Source organism: Glycine soja, chromosome 20, assembly GCF_004193775.1.
Source record: "Glycine soja cultivar W05 chromosome 20, ASM419377v2, whole genome shotgun sequence".
Taxonomy (NCBI): Eukaryota; Viridiplantae; Streptophyta; class Magnoliopsida; order Fabales; family Fabaceae; genus Glycine; species Glycine soja.
Genome location: NC_041021.1, coordinates 48,064,827 through 48,083,497, shown reverse-complemented (window position 1 = coordinate 48,083,497; position 18,671 = coordinate 48,064,827). Strand labels below are relative to the sequence as shown.

The 18,671-nt window shown below is 33.4% G+C and overlaps 4 protein-coding genes across 5 annotated transcripts; 2 read left to right on the top strand and 2 right to left on the bottom strand.

The window, feature by feature from the left end:
• Positions 1 to 4,782: 4,782 nt before the first annotated feature.
• Positions 4,783 to 9,808, bottom strand: LOC114403395 (PHD finger protein At1g33420-like). Of its 2 annotated transcripts, none has more exons than XM_028366337.1 (5): positions 9,012 to 9,808; positions 7,984 to 8,110; positions 7,096 to 7,311; positions 6,110 to 6,724; positions 4,783 to 5,931 (listed from the first exon to the last, which is right to left on the bottom strand). In XM_028366337.1, exons 1-5 carry the CDS (start codon positions 9,343 to 9,345, stop codon positions 5,100 to 5,102), a joined length of 2,124 nt encoding a protein of 707 aa, XP_028222138.1. In that variant the 5' UTR covers positions 9,346 to 9,808; the 3' UTR covers positions 4,783 to 5,099. The 2 variants fall into 2 exon arrangements, with proteins under 2 accessions (XP_028222138.1, XP_028222139.1); XM_028366338.1 differs by lacking the exon at positions 9,012 to 9,808 and adding an exon at positions 8,279 to 8,381.
• Positions 9,809 to 12,106: 2,298 nt separating this feature from the next.
• Positions 12,107 to 14,964, top strand: LOC114402359 (pheophytinase, chloroplastic). Its single transcript, XM_028364894.1, has 6 exons — positions 12,107 to 12,585; positions 13,577 to 13,688; positions 13,800 to 13,893; positions 14,021 to 14,198; positions 14,276 to 14,345; positions 14,424 to 14,964. The coding sequence occupies exons 1-6, from the start codon at positions 12,164 to 12,166 to the stop codon at positions 14,736 to 14,738; spliced, it is 1,191 nt and encodes a 396-aa protein (XP_028220695.1). The 5' UTR covers positions 12,107 to 12,163; the 3' UTR covers positions 14,739 to 14,964.
• A 951-nt stretch (positions 14,965 to 15,915) lies between these two features.
• On the top strand, positions 15,916 to 17,129 carry LOC114402361 (22.0 kDa class IV heat shock protein). The gene has a single exon (XM_028364897.1). The coding sequence runs from the start codon at positions 16,334 to 16,336 to the stop codon at positions 16,910 to 16,912; it is 579 nt and encodes a 192-aa protein (XP_028220698.1). The 5' UTR covers positions 15,916 to 16,333; the 3' UTR covers positions 16,913 to 17,129.
• Positions 17,130 to 17,338: 209 nt separating this feature from the next.
• Positions 17,339 to 18,578, bottom strand: LOC114402362 (isoflavone-7-O-methyltransferase 6-like). The gene has a single exon (XM_028364898.1). The coding sequence runs from the start codon at positions 18,330 to 18,332 to the stop codon at positions 17,874 to 17,876; it is 459 nt and encodes a 152-aa protein (XP_028220699.1). The 5' UTR covers positions 18,333 to 18,578; the 3' UTR covers positions 17,339 to 17,873.
• Between the last annotated feature and the right edge of the window lie 93 nt (positions 18,579 to 18,671).

Below are 18,671 nucleotides of genomic sequence, written 5' to 3'. Positions count from 1 at the left end.
TGTCGAATGTGCATGAGCCAGATCGACAAGACGACGCACTCATGTAGTTACAATAATATTGAAGAACCTCGAATTCGATCCGTAAAATTAATGATGAAAACCTTTGAAAGACGACGTTGAAACTCAGAAACAACATAAGATAAGGAGGAAAAAATTGACGAGTAGAAAAGAGATAAGAGTCATAACCAAAATTGAGATATGTTTTATCTAGATTCGTAGGAGCACTGTGAATGCACATCAATAGAGTATTGCAAGTCAACTTGATATTAGAATGGTGGAGTCGAAATTGACTGATGACACGAGATAATAATTGTTAAGTTTTTATACTTTTTCAATAATAAATTATTAGATCTATATATATCTTTTTTGGTAATTCTTTTTCGATAGTGACAAATTAAGTTTATATTAAGAATAGACGACTATGAATGAGTTTTTGAATATGAGTCAGGCATTTTAGTCCTTAAGATTTAAATGTTAATCTTAACTTTACACAATATGTTGTTCACTTTACTCTCTTTACTCTCTTTTTTAATGTAAAACAACAGTTTTTTTTAAGGATTATATGTGTAAAATAACAGTACAAAACAAATTAAAGAAAAAAGAACTAAAATGAATGGTTTTTTGTAAAGTCAAAGACAAATTAAAGTTGTTTAAAATTTATTAACTAAAATACCTTAATTATACACAATCTCGAGCATTCATTTATAAGTTTACTTATTCTATTAAACTAAGTAAACTAGTAATGTTTGTTTAGGGACGTGTACGGTATAGTGAAAGAAAAAGACGTAAACAACTCAAAAACTTAAATATTAAAATTTAATATGTCAAAGAAGTTGTGTTTTGACTTGGAAAGCACCTAGCAGCATAAGGACACCCATAATTTAATATGTCAAACATGTGCTGAAATGTATAAGCACCAACAGCCTTCTTCACACCCATATAATTTTGTTTTTGAGGGACTCACACCCATATAATTATGAGTTTAATTTCCTTATACATAAAAAAAAAAACTTATACTCTATTAATGTTGTCTATAGGGTGAGTTTTGAGAGAAGACAAACCAATAATATTATTCATACTCTAGCAAAGGCATCATGTTTTACGCTTGTATAGTCAGTACTTTGATAATATTCCTATTTGTATTGAATCTTTGATTAGGAATGAAAAGTCCTAATTATATTTCCTTTAAAAAAAAGAAACTTATACTCTCAATTAATAGAAAATAGTTTACATTATTTTAAAATATCATATATGTTATGTTTAGAGTATAAATATAAGGTAAAGTTTCACATTTAAAAAGAATAAAAAGATTAAATACCATATAAATAAATAAAAAATTATAAACCTGAATCTTAAGATTAAATTAAAATATGATGTCAAATTTATTTATATAATTATTCATGATTCATTAGTAAAAAAATTTATGTTAATTTACCTCTTCGATTACACAACAATAGTGTTATTTAATAAAAAATTTATTAACTTTTATAAAAATCTATTAAGCTAACAATACATACATAGCTATTTCAAATGCTATCTATTACAAGGTTTTTCATCTTCTCATTTTTTAGGTGTGAAACTAAACTGATCGAGAGTAGTGTCCCTGGACCCTAAACCTAAAATGTATTTTAATTGACATTACAGGACCGCCTATATACGTTGAACTTTCTGAACTTATTTCCAAATTTTATGCTTGAAAGTTCATCAACTCATGTGTATTATCATCTGATTATTTGTCCATTATGTGATAAATTAATTAGCTGGAATTGGGTCTAACGTAATTTAGTCAAAACTAAATCTGACTAAGTGGGGTCGTTAATTAAGAAGGTTCATGCAGCTAGCTGGTTGCCATTGAGATTTCTGAGAGAGAAAGAGTACAAAATATGAATGTCGTCCAATTTTTGTGCGAAAGTGGGACGAAACTTCATAATGAAAAAGAAGGGAATATTATCCAACATGAAGCAAGACTTTTTTAGTATTTTGCATCCTTGTGTTTGCAAGTGCTGTAGGCACGTTTGTTATGTTAGTGCTCTCACTCCAAGCCTGCTGCTTACTTTGCAAAGCATTAATTTGCTTACGTGCAAAGCAGAGCTTGAGCTTGGTAGGCTGTGGTCATTATAATGCCATCTTGAATTTTCAATTATTCTAGTATTTTAACACGTGAATTGCATAAAATATTTTATATAAAACTCAAATATGCAATAAATAATTTTAAAATATAAATTATATTTTACATTTATAAGAAAAGTGATATAATGTTATTTTAATTATTGATCATTTTTCTAAAAAAATATTTGAAATTTAACATAGAATTAAAAATGATAGATGGAAAGATATTAGAAGTTAAGAAAAATTCTTATAAATATTTTTGTTGAAGAATGGCAGCTAAAAACGTTTTTGTTCAAGATAAATATTATAATTTATATATATAAAAGATTAAATATTAATATTACTATTTTAAATTCCTACTAAAATATTATTAAGGAACATCAATTACATTTTATTAAATATTTTGATTTCTTTAAAATAAAATATTAAATAAATTTTATGTTTTTCATAAAATGTATACTTTTTTATGATAATTTGTTTTGCTTTAAATCGTTAATACTTTCATTTTCTTTCTTTTTGGGATTTTTAATATTTTTCGTTTTCCTTATCGTTTTGTTTTGTTTTTCTCCCTTTTCTTTTTGAATTTTACATAATTTATCTATGAAAATCATTTTAAATTTTAAAATTTTTAATTTGAAATCTTTTTAAAAAAAGATAAAGAAAATAAAATAAAATAAAGTAAGATAAAGTTAAGTGTGTAATTTTAGTCTCTAAAATATTATATTTGTACAATTTAATTAGTCCTTAAAATATCACCATTGTGTAATTTTGATCTTCTAATACTACCAACATGTTAGCACATGTGTAATATGTTGTGACATCTATCACATCAGTGTGTTAGGATCATGTTATTGCTAACATGTTATATGAATAATTTTTGTTAAAAAAATTAGAGTCTAATTTAATGGTGAACCCATATTGCTCAATTTCAAAAACATTGAAATCAAATGTGTATTAAAAAAAATTGGAGACCAAAATTGCTAAACTGAAAAAATTATATAAGAACCAAATTAGATCTAAGTCTAATGATTTTCATTGATGTGGTGCTAACAATGAAATGATAAATGATATGACGCTGATGCAGGGAATGTCACATATCTTGATGTGTTAATGATATAATTGGATGACGTGGAATATGAAAATAAATTATCAAAATATTAAAGATGATATTAAAATCTCTTCCTAAAATTCATTGATAACACTTAACGACTAGATTAATAGGTTTCTTTAATGCATTAATGAAGTTATAATATATAAACTACAATGGAACCAAACACTGCACATATTTTTACTACAACTAAATAATAAAAAAATTATACTCCCTTCATCTTTAATTATAAGACATTATTAATTAGTTTATGCATATTAAGAGAGTTGAGAAATTTAATTATTAAATTAAATTTATTTGTAATTATAATATTTTTTAAAAATTATCCTTAAATAATTAATGTTCAAAAAGAGAATAATAGGAGTGAAATTTTATTTTTTAAATCATTTTTCAATCCTCGTAAGAGAGAAAGAAAGAAACAATTCTTAGTAATTACTCTCTATGTTTCACTTTAAATGATGTTTTAGCAATATATATATATATATATATATATATATATATATATATATATATATATATATATATTTCACTTTATATGACGTTTTACAAAATCAATGAAATCAATGAAATATTAATTATTTTTCCATGAAATACCCTAAGTGGAAATAGTTGTTACTAAATAATTAATTAGTGAGATAAAGATTATATTAAAGAGTTACATGATATATTTTATGAAATATAATATATTAATTACATTTCTTGTCATTTATGGACTACATAGATTAAGAATATTTTTGTCAAAAAATAGTTATCGTAAGGAATAATTAGAAAAAAAAATCTTATAATAAAAGACATGTTTATGTCTTATACAATAGGAACGAGCAGAGTAATATATGCATTATTAGTATTAATAATTTTATTGACAAATTAATACTTAAACAAGTAATAGTATTGAATATGAACATAAATATGTTAAAATAAGGTCAATTGAAAATATGATATAAATATTGAGTATTTAATTTACAATTTTTGTCATTGGAATCTATATTTATATCATATATTTTAATTACTTATTACACCGATTAGATTTAAAAAAAATAAATAATAAGAATAAAAAATAATTTTATAAGAGTTGCTATTTAAATAAGCATTAGATTATCACTTTCATTTAAGTTATCAAAGAAATCCATTAATCTAGTAGTTAAGTCATTTGTGTTGATGTTAGAGTTAAGAATAACAATCTCATCTTTACTATTTAGAAAATTTATGTTCTTATGTTATTGTCACATCACAAAACCATATCACCAACACATTAACATTCTAATAAGTGTCATGTTAGAAAAAACCACTAACCTAAATGATATTCACATTTTAATTTAAATACTAAACAACATATATTTATTATATTTTATTATTTATTATTTCAGATTACTTAATATTATGTTTAAAAAAATTAAAATCTTTATCATTTCAATAGCCCATTCAGTTTTAATGTCCTTGATCACAAGGTATAAAATACAAAGATTATCAACAATAAAAGAAAATGAAGAGATGCCTTGTAAAACCTATTTAACCAACTTTCCAAAATTACACCGTAATAAAGAAAAATTATTGAAATAGAAATGTGTTGTCAGAAGACCATAATCACTTTTAGCATAAAAAGAAGACCCATAATCATTAGAATTCGCTCTAAATTTACCAAGAAGCTCCTTTTGAACAGAAGAAAAGAAAGTTGAATACTCTCACTACCCCCGTCCACATCTTTCAGTTAGTACTATATATACACACAATAAACAACCGAAGGTAGAACCTGCTGAAATATGAACAAGACATGCCCCATCCCTGAACCTACTACCTCTAAGGCCTATCTGTGTTATGTACATGTTCTTTCAGGCCAAAGCAAAAAAAAAAGGAGCTTTTCATACACATCTAATCTGACTAATCAAATAACATCAGATGGCACTGGCAAGCCGTTTCTGAAGCAACTACTACCACTAACGTTAGTCACGGTCTCATCTTTGCAGTGCCCACTACATTTGAGTTTTGATTCACAGTTTTGGCATTTCAGGCAAACAAAACGAGCTGGAACAGGATCAGTATCATGGATGTCAGAACACCTGGTGTGTCGCCACACTCCACATATATCACACGCCAACATTCTCTCTCCATCATCGTCCTTGGCCCCGCAGCTGCAATCTACAGTCCACCTCTCAAGTCCCCTTTCCATTCGGAACTTGCTCAACCCATTCTTCCCGATGCATCTTCCTCGGACACAAACTACATCTCTCGATCCTAACAAGAGCTTGACCTGGGTGGAATCGTCGACACCGCTATAACCATGTAGCCCATCAACTTGAAGTCTTCTGAACCTTAGATATACATCTTGAAAAGCATTTGCTGCTTGATTCTTAAGCTCAGCCACCGTGGCATTCAGGGGCAGCACAACTAATTCTGGTGGAGTTATAGCTTCTGAATCTTCAAATTCATCTACAAGTTCAACATGACATGAGAGGCGAAACATCTGCGAATCTGACAATGGCCACATCTCAGGATTATAATCTTTTACAAACTGCTTGCAGTCAAAAAGCTTCTGAGCTGAGTTCATTGCAAGAGTCCTTGTCCCTGCTTCATAGTTTACCATCATCTGAGGATGAAGCAAAGAGTCGTATAAATATCTCAAGCATTGTAGGAGGTTTTCTTCAGATGGATACTTCGAGCCCAGAGAATTATTCTTTGCTAAAATTCCATAGCAAGCACCAGTTGCAGCCTCAAGTCTAAAGCAAATAAAATACCACAAATCCACAATATCAGAACCGATTCACATGATCACATCACATAAAGCAGAAGAGAATCTTGCAAATAATACAAATATATAGCTTATAGCATCAATGCTTTGAAAAGAACATCCATACTTCAAGACAAGCAGTTATTATTATTAGATTGAAGTCTAACCTGAACTCATAAACTCCAGTTTGAGGATTGCATTGGCTATTAACAACCATTCCACCATAGACCATTTTTCCTCCCAGTTCTCCAAGGCAATAATCAAGCAGCTCTGGAGAGCCCAACTTGGAGGCTGCACCCCTAAGAGCACGCCAGCTCACCCACTTGGACTCAGACACTGCACACAGCACTCTGATCATGGCTTGCTCCACACGTTCAATGCCACTCTTATCCCATGACATTGACAGTCCAGAAGCATTAAAACAACGCTTCTTGCAGGTTGTCTCATCAACATTTGATGCAGTCTTGTGAGCATCACCAATCAAACCCATTATGAAACAAAAGAGGTCCCTTATATTTACAAGCTCGTGCTCTGACAAAGACTGGTAATATTTAATCATGTCCTCCACACGAGAGTTGGGCATCCGTCCGTGGGAAAAGGTGGACAAGGGTAGATTGGATAGGCTTTCAACAGCAGACTTGTATGCTTCATGAGTAAGACAATAGCTACCAGAGCCAAATTTATAACCCCAGTCACCATACCACGGATGTCCCTTCATAATGGCATGGAGCATGCGATACTCTATCCCATATTTCTTTGAAACATCCATCACACTAACTTTTCTGCCCACAACAAAAATGAAGAAAAAAAAGAGTTAACTCAGCTATATCCATATCCATATCCATATAAATTATATATAACCAAACCAATATTCTCCGATTTCAAAAGTTATTTCAAGACATCCAAAAGTTAAGTACTGTAAGACATCTCTCATCTTTAAAACAGGGTAGATTCTTATGTGACATGAAGTTTAATTTGAACAATCATTAATTTTTTAAGAAATGCTTCTGCATCATTCTTCCCCACCTCACTGCTAACTAGGTAATAGGAGTGTCATATAAAATAAGATATGATAGAAAGAATAAGCTCCAGGACAATTTTTGTATAAGTCAGAAAATAATAGAAATTAGCAATTACAATCAAGAATCCTAACCTGACTCCAAGAGTCTTGCATAGACGATCCCAGAAATCCATAATATGAATACCAGAAAGAAATCTAGAGCCCCCTTCTCTTCCATTAACCCGAAGAAGGTGCCCATATCCATTGGCATGGACTACTCCATGTAAAAGATGAGTTGTGTTTTCTAATTGGTGGTACACCCAGTCTTCGACGTCATCAGTGGTGGTCACATGGTTGCATGACTTGCATCTGAAGATAGAAAGAAAGCATTACCCAAAATGTAAGATCAAGGACGGCAGCATTGCATTGATCCAAAAATAAGCGTTGCTTAACATCATTTTGGTGATAATCTCTCTCAAACAACAATAACAAGGCAAATCCAAACATGCACTGTGCCTCAAACGAAAGGAAACTACCATCTCCTTCAGCATAAGGTGAAATTTCATACTAAGGCAATCCAAACATGCATTGATCCTCAATCGAAAAGAAACTACCCTCTCCTTCAGCATACGGTGAAATTTCATACTAACAGAACTACTTCACTCGTACTAAATTGAAATTAACTGAAGGATGATCAAAGACACAAAGCGCCAACAAGAAATGGGGATTCCATTTCAGCAATCAACCACATTAACTTAGAAAAATAACTCGGTAGCTATAATGTTTTCATTTAGAGAACGGCTAATTTTCAAGACTTTGATTCCCAAATTTGAATCTACAATCAAAGAAACAGTATGCGAATTAGTAGTAAATGGCCAGCAAAACATTGACAGAAATAAGAAAAGCAGAGACATAAATTTATTCGGGTATCAATTACTCTAGACAACAATTGAAAAGCAAAAAATATCCAAGAGACGACAAAGGATACCATGAAACAGATTTAAAAAAAAACTGCTGCTTGGGTAGCACAAAGTTACTCACTTGGATTCTGACAAATGCAAGATGTCTCCACAGCACATACACGGCTTGTGGTACCCACCAATGGAGCTCCCATCGGCTTTGATTATAAAATGGTAACGTTTCCCGCACACTGGATGGCCGCTCCAACCTAAATAATAAATCCGTAAGTTTCAAATCAATGTAATAATAAATAGTACTAATATTTAACCAAAAAAATTGACAATCCACGCGAATGTCCTCATAAATATGAATTATAGGAAATAAATAAGTAAGAAATAAAAATCATGAACAGTAAACTAGGGAAGAGCATGATTACGAATTATGAGAATTATTATGATTTATCAAAAAGAACAGTATGCATCCAGATTCGTATGTGTGGCGCATGTCTTGAGAAGCACGTCAGTACTAACTAAGCAAAGTTGGACCACAACAATGGCTAAATATCTTAAATCTTAAATATATTAAATACTAATATTAACAAGATGACGACATAATCATAGCAGTCACGCAACAGAGACAGCCAAGAACATGTCCCACAAAATTATGACAGACACGTGGCAGTCTACATCCGTGCCACCTGTCCCACTTCTTATGGGCCCCACCAGCCACCTACCCCTTCTTTTCTTCTGATCTTCCAATATATCTCCTCTGGATCTTATCGTCACCAAATCAACGATACATTACACGTTCCACTTCGAGTTATTTATTAGTCATTAATCACTTTCCTTCTAATAATAATTCAATAACTGAATATTAATCATAGTTATAAACTTCATTATATTTATGATGATGATTAGGTTGGCAATTGAAGTAATGGAAATAATATAATAAATAAAAATAAAAATAAAAATAAAAATAAATAATAAAGGTCATATCGCGAAATGAACACGATAATTTCGGGGAATAGATTCCTTCTTTTCATTTTGCATGTTTTCAAGTAAGTTCATGATCGGGAACCGGGAGCCGAAGAGAAAGCTGAAAAAAGCGATAAAACCAAAGCGATTCATGCAAAAAAGAGAACCGGCTGAAGTACTGGCGAGTCAACTCACCGAAAACTCGGCACTGATCGCAGTAAACGGATCTGGATCTGGCGACATCCTCCTCGACGACGTCGAGGCACACCGCCGGCGCGTCGGGGCCCTCGGTGAGTTCGCCGACGCGGAAGACGATCTGCCACGTCAGCAGGTGCGGAAAGAGCGCCGACGGTGGCGGAAGCAGCGCGTGCTTCGTCAGAAAGGCGCGCACGTTGGAGCGGAACGGTCCGCCGGCGAAGTTCTCCGACTCGGCGAGCGCCGGCGTGGGGAACGTTAGGAAGTCGTAGAAGTCGGCGGTGACTCTCTTCTTCGCGGCGCGTTTGAGGCCCTTCCCTCCGCTCACGACCATGATGGAGGCGGAAACAGGCGCGTGGGGCGAGATCTCGAAGGAGAAAGGTCTGAAGCCTCTGGATCGGGTAGCGAGGAGAGGAATATGAGATCGGAATTTGGAGGTTGTAGAGAGAGAAATAGAGGGAACGATGGTTTCAGATTAGGGTTTGGATGGTGAGATTTGATGGTCGTCGTTGGATTAATCTGGGATCAGTATTTTTTGTATTTATTTATACACACAACACATTAAATTATTCTTACAGTCTTTGGAAAGAGGAAAAGGGGGGAAAAGAAATATTCGTTCTGGGCAATCGCGAGAAAACAGACTCTGTTTTGGAAAATTGGAAGAGAGAGAGAATTTCAGGGATCGGAAATCTTAGCCGTTAAAACCGACTTTACCGCCATCATAGGTCATGCATATTAGACCAAGTTTTTTTTCTTTCTTGAAAGTGAAAAAAAAGGGCAAACTTTTACTATTGTTAGAAGGTTTATATCCCAAGAGAGCTTGTTTAAAAAATGACTAGATGCATTGCATTTTTAGAAATAAAAATTGATAAAATGCATATCTTTCTTTTATTGAATTTGAGATAACATTTTATATTTTTTCTTTATTTGTAAACTTATCTTTTAAACATTATGTGTTCATGCATGCAAGAATTGAAATTGTTTGTCTTTATTTTTTTCATTTTTACTAAAAAGTGATGCATCATTAAAAACATTTTATTTCCCAGTTATTATTTTTTTTCACACTGTTCACATAATCACTGTCAATGTCCATTTTCAATTAAGAAATGAGAAAGGGAAAAAATGAAAATAATTAATAATTCAAAATATAAAAATATAAAAAATGGAAGTTTTTTTTTTTTGCTGATGATGATGATATTGATATAAAATCATTTTCATATATGATGATCAAATTTTTATTGCGACCATAAAATACTCAAAATAGGTATTGTGAGGAGGAAAAAAATAGCAAAAAAAATAATTAGAGTCCAATGGACTTATTTGTGTGTAGAATTAGACATTTGGTCTTTGGCACGTGGGCAACTCATTTAACCTCCCGTTTACACGTGTCACATACCAAAACATTAGTAGATCATTTAAGGCGTTTAATTCACTTATTAAAAGGGTTTGCCCGTAGTCTCTATTGGCCTACCACAAGCTTTTATAATAAGTTAATTTTTTTTAAAAATATGTTGGAGATAATAATGATTTAGAGTTAGAATCTAGTTTTAGTATGAATAATATTAATATTTACACGTTAAAAATTTATAGGTTTTCTATTGTAGTAATATATGATATTTAACATAGTGGGAGGGAGTCCATTTCTTTTGCCAGCACAGTTGTAGTGAATTAACGAAATAATGGGGGGGGGGGGGGGTGAAAAGTTCTAACACTGTTGGGCTATGTTTCTTTTGTGAGAAAAAGAAAATCATCAATAAAATTCGACAATGCATAAATTTGTCTTAATTTTTTTTTTATGTGTTTCTAAAGTTGATTGCTAGCCAGCCTATTAGTTTGTCGATGGTGATGCTAGATACACCATCATTATTATTGATGCATCTAACCTTTTAAGTAAATGAACAAAAATGTCATTCACTCAAGTTAATCTGTATGAGTCATACGGATTATGTTTATTTGTACAAATCATACGGATTAATTTGATCCGTATATTTAAATTATACTTACGCATTACATAATTCATATATTTTATACGGATCATGTAATCTGTAAGTTTAATTTAAACATATAGATCAATCACAAACTCATGTACTTTCAATATAAGATAATTTTAGAATTAACAAAAAATACTGGGTGCACAAACAATAAAACTAGTGCACCTAGCAACACCATGTGATCGGTGCTGTTGTGAGTAGTTACACAAAATGAAGACCATTTATTTTACAGGCTTAATGGGCAGGTCATACGATTTGTGGGCTTATGCGAGTGTGCTCTTAAACGGGTGAGTTTGTCCATATATACACAACTCTACTTATGTGCAATAATCAAATTTCAAATATATAATATAAGATTTTATTATTAAATGTCTTTGAGTATGTTTATTATCCTAATTTATATTTCAAGTAAATAAATTATTGAATTTAGAAAAATAAATATAAAAGAAGTAAATATTTATTAAATATAATAATATCAGTATCTTGATTATTGTCTCATACCACAAAAGAAGTATTATTGAGGGCGTGGATCAATTTTTCTTTCTTGTAAATGTAAGCGCAAAAATCTCAAGCAAGAAACAAAAAATCGATCAGAAACTCAGTAGGATTTACATTAGCCAAAACGACATTAACAAAAAAAAGCAGGAATAAAATAAAAAAATTCTAATACTACCACTAAGAGAAAGGTATGATTCAACTAGTTCGGGATTAGTTTATCTTAATTAATGATCTTGAATTAAGTATAAGTATGTGATATATTGACGGACTAGGTACAGCAAAGGACAACCTTAACAGATGCATCACATATAATTTTGAGACATCATATGTAGAACTCTGAAAATTTAGACTCGTAAAGAAACAAGAACATAGGAATTACCGGGAAGGAAAGATTTGCACCAAACGGGGTAAGCAACCATGCTAATGAGTCTAATTACAATATCTTAACTTAAAACCTTAACAAATATTAAGTACATTTGTTCATCGATTTTTAAACTTGCATGATTATCAATTTTATCCTTTTTTTGTGTGACTTCTATATCCTTACGTTCCACGTCCACACATATCTTTGTGTGACAAAGCATAATATAACTATATAAGCCCATATGGGCCAGTTTATTGAAGACGCTCAAATTTCCCATTAACAAAAAACACAGCAAAGTGATGGAAGTGACAAGTGCTGTTCACCTTCACTCAGTTGGGTTTCTGCATTTACAGACACACGTTGAAAGGCTCAACGGTAGAGCTTTCTTCCTCTCCACAAGACCAAGAAAAGTGAAGGTTCATCTTCCTTGTCATCACCATCATCATCTAAACCACTTAAGCAATACCAACGGTATTGGTGCTTGCAGTGATAGAACAAGTGTTATACTCAACTCCACTTCTGTTACTTCCACAACTTCTTCTGCTGCGGGGTCCCTCTCTGAAGTGGAAAAGATAAAGCAGAAGTGCCTTACATGGCAGTGGAAGGGTCAATATTCCATCAACTACTTTGTTTCTTCTGATTCTCCTCAGCAGTTGCATGGCAGCCACCCTCCTCTCTTACTTGTTCATGGCTTCGGTGCCTCCATTCCTCACTGGCGCAGGTAATTTGCCACCATAACTTGTTCATATCTCCAAGTCTTATCACTTCTCATGTTGCTGTGTTCTCATCCACCCATTTTTGCTTTTTTCTTTTTTAGATATTATTTATCCTTGCTTATCACTTTCATATGGTACGTTGGTAGCCACATAAAAAAGGGATGATAAAAAATAATACTCTGTGATTAGTAATTGGATAGGCGCAATGGATTACTGCATCAAGAAGAAGCTGATAATATCACCCCCTTCCCTTAAATTATATCCCATAACATCGATTTATGAGCCAAATTAAAATTTGTTCAAATTTAGAACCTAATATATCGGAATTGTCAATCTCCCTTTTCTTAGCAACGGTGAAGAATCCCCTCCCTGTGTTCAAGTTCCTCCCTTTTCCAATTCCACTGGCAATCACCAGCTTCAAGTATCTGAAAGGCAGAAAGGGTTGACGAAGAAAAGAAGAAACTTTAGTATTGTGACCACTGACCATGTTAATTATAAGTTCTCATTGAGCTTGCATTAAATTGCTTTAGGAAATTTTTGGCAGGATATTCCGATTTCAATTTCCAGACCTTAAATCCTATCAGGATTCATTAGAATCTATAGGGAATCTGAGTATCCACTATCTCGGTTAAACTAGGACTGATGGAAAAAAATGCTGGAATGCTTGTACTTGTTAAGTTGGTAGTGATCTATCTGACCATATATTGAACTCTGGTTTTGAGTTCTTGACAGTTGACCCTCAAGCATATTCAATTCCAACTAAATGAATTTTCTTACTCAGTTAATGTGAGATTCTAATCAAGCATTTTTTGGTTACTATTGTAGTTTTTCTTTTTCTTTTTCCTCATATGATATAAATTCCATAATCAACATAAAACTTTTTCAACATAACAAATCCTCAAAAGTCACCTTTTTTTTCTTCTCATTTACTCTCTAACAATGTAGTCATCGAATTGAACCAGTAGGTAAGTATTTTTTGTTGTTTTTCTTCTTCAGGAATATCAGCACACTGGCCCAGAATTATACTGTTTATGCTATTGATCTTCTTGGTTTTGGGGCTTCAGATAAGCCTCCAGGCTTTCAATATACCATGGAAACATGGGCTCAGGTATTTATTTATTGAGGTTTTAATTGGAGATAAACTCTCCAGCTTTTTTGTGTGTGTGTGAAATTTCCAGCATTACAAACTCAACTTGTACCCGGTATTCACCGTAAACAGTTGATCTTGGATTTCTTGAATGAAGTTGTTCAGAAGCCAACTGTACTAATAGGAAACTCTGTTGGAAGCCTTGCTTGTGTCATTGCTGCCTCAGGTATGTTTGATTCGTCCCCTAGTTAATGGAGATGTAACCTAAATTTCTGTCAAACAGTTAAACATATAGAGAGTTTGCATCCGAAACTTCTTTTTTGCCTTATCTGTGAATTATAGTCTCCAACCAGATTCAAGTCAAACTCTTGTTAGAGGCATTGTGCTGTTAAATTGTGCTGGTGGCATGAATAACAAAGCAATTGTTGATGACTGGAGGATCAAGTTACTATTACCCTTGCTTTGGCTGATTGATTTTTTATTAAAGCAAAAGGGAATTGCCTCAGCAATTTTTGGGCGCGTTAAACAAAGGTATTCTCGTCAGGTTTGGCCATAATTTCCCTCAAATGTTTAAAGAGGAAATCTAAAATTGTAATGCTAATATGCAGAGAGAATTTAAGAAATGTTTTGAGTTCAGTGTATGGAAACAAGGAGTCTGTGGATGAAGAACTGGTGGAGGTACTAGTTGTTTTGTTCTTAATCTCCCTTTCTTAGACAACATTTACTTAAGAGTTTGCATTTTGATTCCATATGTAGATCATTAGGGAACCAGCTAATGCTCCAGGGGCCTTAGATGCATTTGTTTCCATTGTAACGGGCCCGCCGGGGCCCAATCCGGTGTTGTTGATGCCAAAAATCTCCTTGCCTGTTTTACTTTTATGGGGAGATAATGATCCCTTTACTCCAATTGATGGACCTGTTGGCAAGTACTTTTCTTCATTGCCTTCTCAAAAAGAAAATGTTAAACTTTTCTTGCTTGAAGGGGTTGGACATTGTCCCCATGATGACAGGCCTGACTTAGTACATGAAAAATTGCTTCCCTGGTTGGCCAGTATTTCAAATTCAGAGTAAAGTCTCAAGTACTCACTAGCTGCAACAGTTGTTGAAACCTTTCATCCATTAATCGGTGACTCTATCAGCCCCTTATATACCATCTGTATTGATTATTATGTTCATAATTTTATTTGTATTTATATTTACACTACAAATAGTCTTCGAAGATAGATTATGTTCAAAATACATGGTTATAACATTGTCTTCACCTTGATAAGTTTCTTCATTTTGTTCATTGATCTTAGACTCTTCTCAGATCCGTAACGCCGTTTATATGTAAAGTTTACCTCATCCATTTTATGCGCTCGACCTTATTAAGTGCTACCACAACAATACAAATCGGAAGGTAATGTTATATAACCTATATTCAAACAAAAATTAGGAATATAAACAAAGTTTGGCGCAATTAATAAATATTTGAGTACCTTAAGCATGCTCACAATATATTTTTTTTGTTTTGGAGTGTTGACAAGAATTTATTCCTTATCATGTATATGAAAAGAGGAATGTTATATACTACGAAATATTATTCTACGAATGAGACGAAATTCAACGGGAGAAGTTTTTAAATAAAATAGATTAAAAATAGTACTTATGGAGCGGTGCACAAATCAATCACTCCTCTTTCGCACAATGTTTCGTGCATAATGCTTTCGTAACATTGAGCATTTCTCATATGAAAAATACTTTGTTGACCGAGTAATGTCAATCATCTTTGCATTAATTTTTTAAAATAAATATTTTTAATAAAATAAATAATTTTTTTATGTGTTTGTCTAAATTACTTTTACTTAAAATAAACATTTTTCTATTTGCTTCATAAAAAAAAAACCATAGTAGTAAGTAGAGTATTGAACTATTGTTGAAAAACACTATTTTTAAAAAAATACTTATTTTAAAATTATTTCTTTTAAGTTTAATCAAATTCAACTTTAATCTTTCATGGTCGCCTTACTAGTATTAGGTATGGTATTGAACTATTGGTGATATTGGAGTAAAGTCCAACAGTGTGAATGTGTTAAAAAAATTACAAAAATAATCTGATCAAAGAAAGTATTAGGGAATCATTATTATGTGAAAAATGTTATATATTCTTTTAAATATATTTTTTTATTGGTTAAAATTTATAAAAAAAAATATAAATTTGTGTGATTACATATCTCATTTAATGAATCCTCTTTGATTTTGTGATTTTCAAAAAATTTCATCCGAATAAAAGGAGAGTCTGTGATACAAGGTGGAGTGTGTTAGAAAATATACTGGAGGATTCTTCTTATGATAACAAAATTAACACATGAAGCCTCTGGAACATGTTGGAAACTCTTGCACCCTCTTTACGGTTCCCAAATCATATTCCAAATTAACGTAGAACTTTCTTCATCTCTCTACACTGAAAACACATTCATTTCATTCTGTAGCATCCATATGGCATGGATTCTTCAAGAACCAGGCAAACTTTTGGCCACATTTGTCTCTCAACATGCTTTATATATGACAGACTTGCATTTATGGCGTCATCGCTTGCTTGAAGACACAAAATTTCAGTACCATAGTCCAACCAAGTCTATTCTACTATCCATCATTGTCTGCCACATCTTCCCTTAGTACTAGAAATGAGGCTACAACAACTCAACTTGTTCTTTCTGTTGCTTTGTGTTGCCAAAGCAAACGGGTCTCTGCTCCCATTCATGGATCCTCCCATCACTCTCTTGGCTGATCTCTGGTCCGATCGCTTCCCAGACCCGTTTCGCGTGCTGGAACATATTCCGTTTGGGGTTGACAAAGATGAAGCATCCATGGCCATGTCACCTGCTAGAGTGGACTGGAAGGAGACCCCAGAGGGGCATGTTATAATGCTGGACGTGCCGGGGCTGAAGAGAGAAGAGATAAAGGTAGAGGTGGAAGAGAATAGGGTGCTGAGAGTGAGTGGTGAAAGGAAGAAGGAGGAGGAGAAGAAGGGGGATCACTGGCACAGAGTGGAGAGATCCTATGGCAAGTTCTGGAGGCAGTTCAGGTTGCCACAAAATGTAGACTTGGATTCTGTCAAGGCCAAGCTGGAGAATGGGGTGCTCACTTTGACACTTGACAAGTTGTCACCTGGTAAGATCAAAGGTCCCAGGGTGGTCAGCATTGCTGGGGAGGATCACCAACAAGGTAATCTCAACAATGATGGGGCCAAGCAGGAGCTTTGAATTGCTGTTAAAATGATCATGTTATGTTAGTCCTTCTGAGTACTATCACCAAATGATCTGTGAGTATGTTTAATTTGTGAATAAAAGCGTTCCACCAAGACATTTCTGGTGGAAGGGGTTACTTATTGATCTTTGCTGGTGATGAGTGTGTGTGTGTCCAGTAATGTACAGGCTTTCCTATATCCTAATGAATGAGGAGTTTTCTTGTTCTATATTCTATATGATGTCTTGTAGTTTTATTTTCTTATGGAGCTAAAGGCCAAAACCCTGAGCTCACATCCTCACACCATGTCTCTGCAATATCACAATACAAGACCTGGCAAAAGAAATAGATATTAGAAGGCACACAAAAATAAAAGCCAAATGAAAAAAAATTAGCCACCTGAGATAATAAAAAAGAAGAGCTAGAATCATGTAACTGTGTAGACCCACAAACAACCCCTCCAATATGGCATCTTAGCTTTATTCAATTCACGACAAGCAAACTGTTAAATACATAACAACGATGTCTAAGGATGTTCATGTATATAACACACGTTGAGTGTGATACAGACATCATAAAAATGCATTAAGGATAGAGCTAAATCAGAGATCTAAAACCAAAGATGGGAAGTATTTTGTAGTGTTTGAATCCTGCTTCAGTGAAGACTTGTTTCCATTCTTCTTCAGTTCGCTCTTTTCCATTAAAGATGGTCCACATAGCTATATCCAAACTAAGCTTTGTTAGAGTCATATCCGGGTCATCTAGCTTCTCATTTATTATTGTATCTATGATAATCACTTTCCCTCTGTTGCCTTTGCTTGAAATAGAATATTTACACTTTTCCAGGATCTTTATGCAATTTTCCTCATTCCAGTCGTGTAAAATCCACTGGAAAGAAAGTAAAACTGGAAAAACAATTAAGAATTATGTCTCTATTATAGCAATATTCTTTTCCAAAACAAATCAGCAAATGGACACTTAGTAGATCTGCATCACACAATCATTTTTCAACTTAGGAAATGCGTCACAGATAATTCTGGCCGTGGTTCCAGTTCCACCACCAACATCCACGATGGGATCTAGCCCCTCAAAAACTGAAGTGCAATTTTTGAGTGCCAAGTCTACTATTCGGGAATCACTTGCCATAGCCTCATTGAAAAGCCTAAAATATTCAGGGTTTTTCTCAAAAAAAAATCTCCAACCGCTTGTTCCGTAGGCTGTCTCAAATACTGAAAGGTCCTCCCCTCGAATCCACTCCCCCAACTGATGGTATGTACTCGTCAGAAGTTGATCAGTATTCAACAGAACCATTGGAGATAAACAGTGATCACTGCCACTGACAAGAAGCTTTGAAGCAGAGGTGAGAGCATATGTTGGTTCATGATCTTCTTGTCTCTCATGGATATCAAATATTCCATTGTGTGCCAAAAAGCGCATGAACCGCTGCACAAAACAAGCCTTAGATGGTGGAATTTGGAGAGTAGAGACTAAGTTAGAAAGAGTAATGGGTTTGGCATGGTTCTGTATTATGTCTGGAATACCAAGTTGGACAGTCCAATTAAGAAACAGTTCTTAGGCAGTCAAATAACTTGAACTAGAGGCACTAGTCTTGGCAAAATTGTTAACATGCTTATGAATTTATCTTATCATGTTACGCTTTCAGCCTTATTTGATAGTAATCTTCATGCCTCTGAAATCAGTTTAAATGCTCACACCATGTCTTTGTAATATCACAATACTAGACCAGGCCAATGAAATAGAGATCAGAAGCGAACA